At 30.7% G+C, this 2,711-nt stretch overlaps 1 protein-coding gene across 1 annotated transcript; it reads left to right on the top strand.

Annotated features, from left to right (window-relative positions):
• Positions 1-419: 419 nt before the first annotated feature.
• On the top strand, positions 420-2,079 carry LOC111289849 (bidirectional sugar transporter SWEET10-like). The gene is made up of 6 exons (XM_022881203.2): positions 420-578; positions 709-745; positions 847-1,057; positions 1,169-1,330; positions 1,426-1,545; positions 1,661-2,079. Exons 1-6 carry the CDS (start codon positions 536-538, stop codon positions 1,922-1,924), a joined length of 837 nt encoding a protein of 278 aa, XP_022736938.2. The 5' UTR covers positions 420-535; the 3' UTR covers positions 1,925-2,079.
• The last annotated feature ends 632 nt before the right edge of the window (positions 2,080-2,711 follow it).

Genomic DNA, 2,711 nt, shown 5'->3' with positions numbered 1-2,711 from the left:
TTTAAAAAATTGAAAAATCTTTAAAATAACTACCCAATCTTTTAAAAAAATTTCTCTATATTTATTTCTTACTTAGTTTCAAACTTGTTTATTATAAAATACTATTTTATAATTCATTGATACGGTATAAATATTGTGTATAAATAATGTATCAAATATAAATTTTATTAAATTTAAAATTTAATTCATTTGATTGATCTTATTTTTTTTAAAAAATAACAATAAATCATAAATTTAAATCTTAACCTATCTTCAAGTTACGAATTCTATAATTCTTTTCGAGTATAATATATATAAATATATATATACACACACGTATATATCTTTCATGCTTACCCACCTTTTTCTCTTGTGCAATTTGATCACAAATTTTTATCCCTCACTTTTTCATCACTTATAAATATCAACGGCGAGAATGCTTCACAGATGTGAGATTGAAAGCCTCACTTGGCAACAACACCACACTTCTTCTGAGGGAGAGATTGAGAGAGAAAGAGAAGGATTTACTAGCTGCATACATCTAACTGCAATAGAAATGGCTCTTCACCAGTCTTGGGCCTTTGTTTTTGGCATTTTAGGTATAGAAATATTCATGTTTCTTCTTCTTCTAGGAATATTATTAGCGTTACTGTTCATTTCTATACATGAGAGTCTCAATCAGCATTTCTTTCTCAATATCTAATATCTTGTGTTCGTTTTTTGTTTTAGGCAACGTCGTTTCATTTTTGGTTTCCATTGCTCCCCTGTAAGTCTCTTTTGTCAGCTTTTTTTCCCTTTTCTTTGTCGTATTTTCTAGTGACTTTGTCTTTTATGAAACGATGGTGATCCATATATAATTTACTCCAGGCCAACTTTTTACCAAATATACAAGAAGAAAACATCCGAAGGGTTTCAATCAATTCCCTACGTCGTTTCGCTCTTCAGTGCCATGCTTTGGATTTACTATGCGCTCCTTAAAAAAGATGCTATGCTTCTCATTACCATCAACACTTTCTGCTGTTTCATTCAGAGTTTTTACATTATTACTTACTTGTACTATGGTCCAAAGAAGGAAAAGGTATATACCAGAAAGCCAACCCTCTCTCCTTTTTTTTTTATCATCAATTACTGCTCCTTGAAGTTCAATATTAATTATTCTAATTCAATCTCCAAATGAGTTGAATTGCAGGTCATGACTGTGAAGTTTATTCTTCTGTTCAATGTTTTTGGGTTCGGAGTAATCTTTCTCTCAACTTTCTTTCTACATAACCCCTCCATCCGTCTTCATATTCTTGGATACATTTGCATGGCATTCGGTTTGGGTGTGTTCGCCGCACCTCTTGCCATTGTGGTGAGAATCAGATTATATCAACGTTTTTTTTTACATAGTGATATAATTCATATACCTTTTTACACTGTACATTTGAATTTTCAATTCTTGTGCAGAGAAAAGTCATAAAAACTAAGAGCGTGGAGTACATGCCATTTACTTTATCAGTGTTCCTCACCTTAGCAGCAGTGATGTGGTTCTTCTATGGCTTTATGTTAAATGATATGAATATTGCTGTACGTATCTCATTCATGCTATAACTTTTGAATTCCTTATCAATTAATTAGACATTCTCTTTATTTTTTCCTTTTCAATTTTTTCACTTTTTTTTTTTTTTTTTTGCGTCAATAGGTTCCAAATGTAGTTGGATTTATTTTTGGAATTCTTCAAATGATACTTTATGCAATCTACAAGAACCACCCCAAAGTGGAAGATCCAAAGGTTCAACAATCAGAGCATGTAATTGATGTTGTCAAACTAGGCACGGTGGTTTGCTCAGAAGTGAATGCTGTGGCTCCTCTCCCAAACCACACAAATAACAAAAATAACAATGGAGGATTTGCTGAAACAGAAACTATTAAAGAAAACACTACGGATGCTTCCAACAAAGTTTAAACGCTACATGCATGAAAAAGCTCAAATTAATTTAAGTGGCTGATCGAGGTGCCACGAAATGAGATCCACTTTAGTATGTCTAAGCTTGTAATTTAATTTGCATAACAAATTTGGCTAAAGTCACGCAAAATAAATTTTTAGCTCTCTTTTATTTTTGCTCTTTGATTTTATATTAAATTAATGTCTAATGTCTCTATCTCATCAAAGTCTAATGTCGTTCAATTCTCTGTCCCCCAGGCAACGTCATGAAATCTTTTCCTCTCCGTCTCTCTCAAATCTTAGTTTGTAATTATTTTTATGTCATATTTTTATTAATGAAATATCTATATTTTATAATTATCATGATGTTCTTTCCTTTTTGGCAATTATTTTTCATTTCCTTAGTAGTTTAATTTTCATGGCAAATCTTGCGGAAGACACGCAAAATAAATTTTCAGCTCTCTTTTGTTTTTGTCCTTTGATTTCATATTAAATTAATATTTAATGTCGTTGAATTCTTTGTCGCCCGTCAACATCGTGAAATCTTTCCTCTTCATTTCTCTCAAATTTTATTCTGTAATTACTTTTATGTCTATGTTTTTATCAATGAAATGTCTATATTCTATAATTATCATGATGTTCAACTTTTTTCCATTTCACACCTGTGGGCATAGGAAAAAGTTTATGATCAAATGAATTAAAGTGTTTTGATTATTAAAATTAAAAATTTAATATTCTGTCAATAAATGATAAAAAAAATCTCTTGCTTTAAGCTTTTTGGCTATTGTTATCTTTTAACTGCATATGT

This window comes from Durio zibethinus, chromosome 17 (genome assembly GCF_047325235.1).
Source record: "Durio zibethinus cultivar Kanyao isolate XHJ-2024 chromosome 17, ASM4732523v1, whole genome shotgun sequence".
In the NCBI taxonomy this organism is placed as follows: domain Eukaryota; kingdom Viridiplantae; phylum Streptophyta; class Magnoliopsida; order Malvales; family Malvaceae; genus Durio; species Durio zibethinus.
This window is presented reverse-complemented; position numbering and strand designations above follow the sequence as displayed.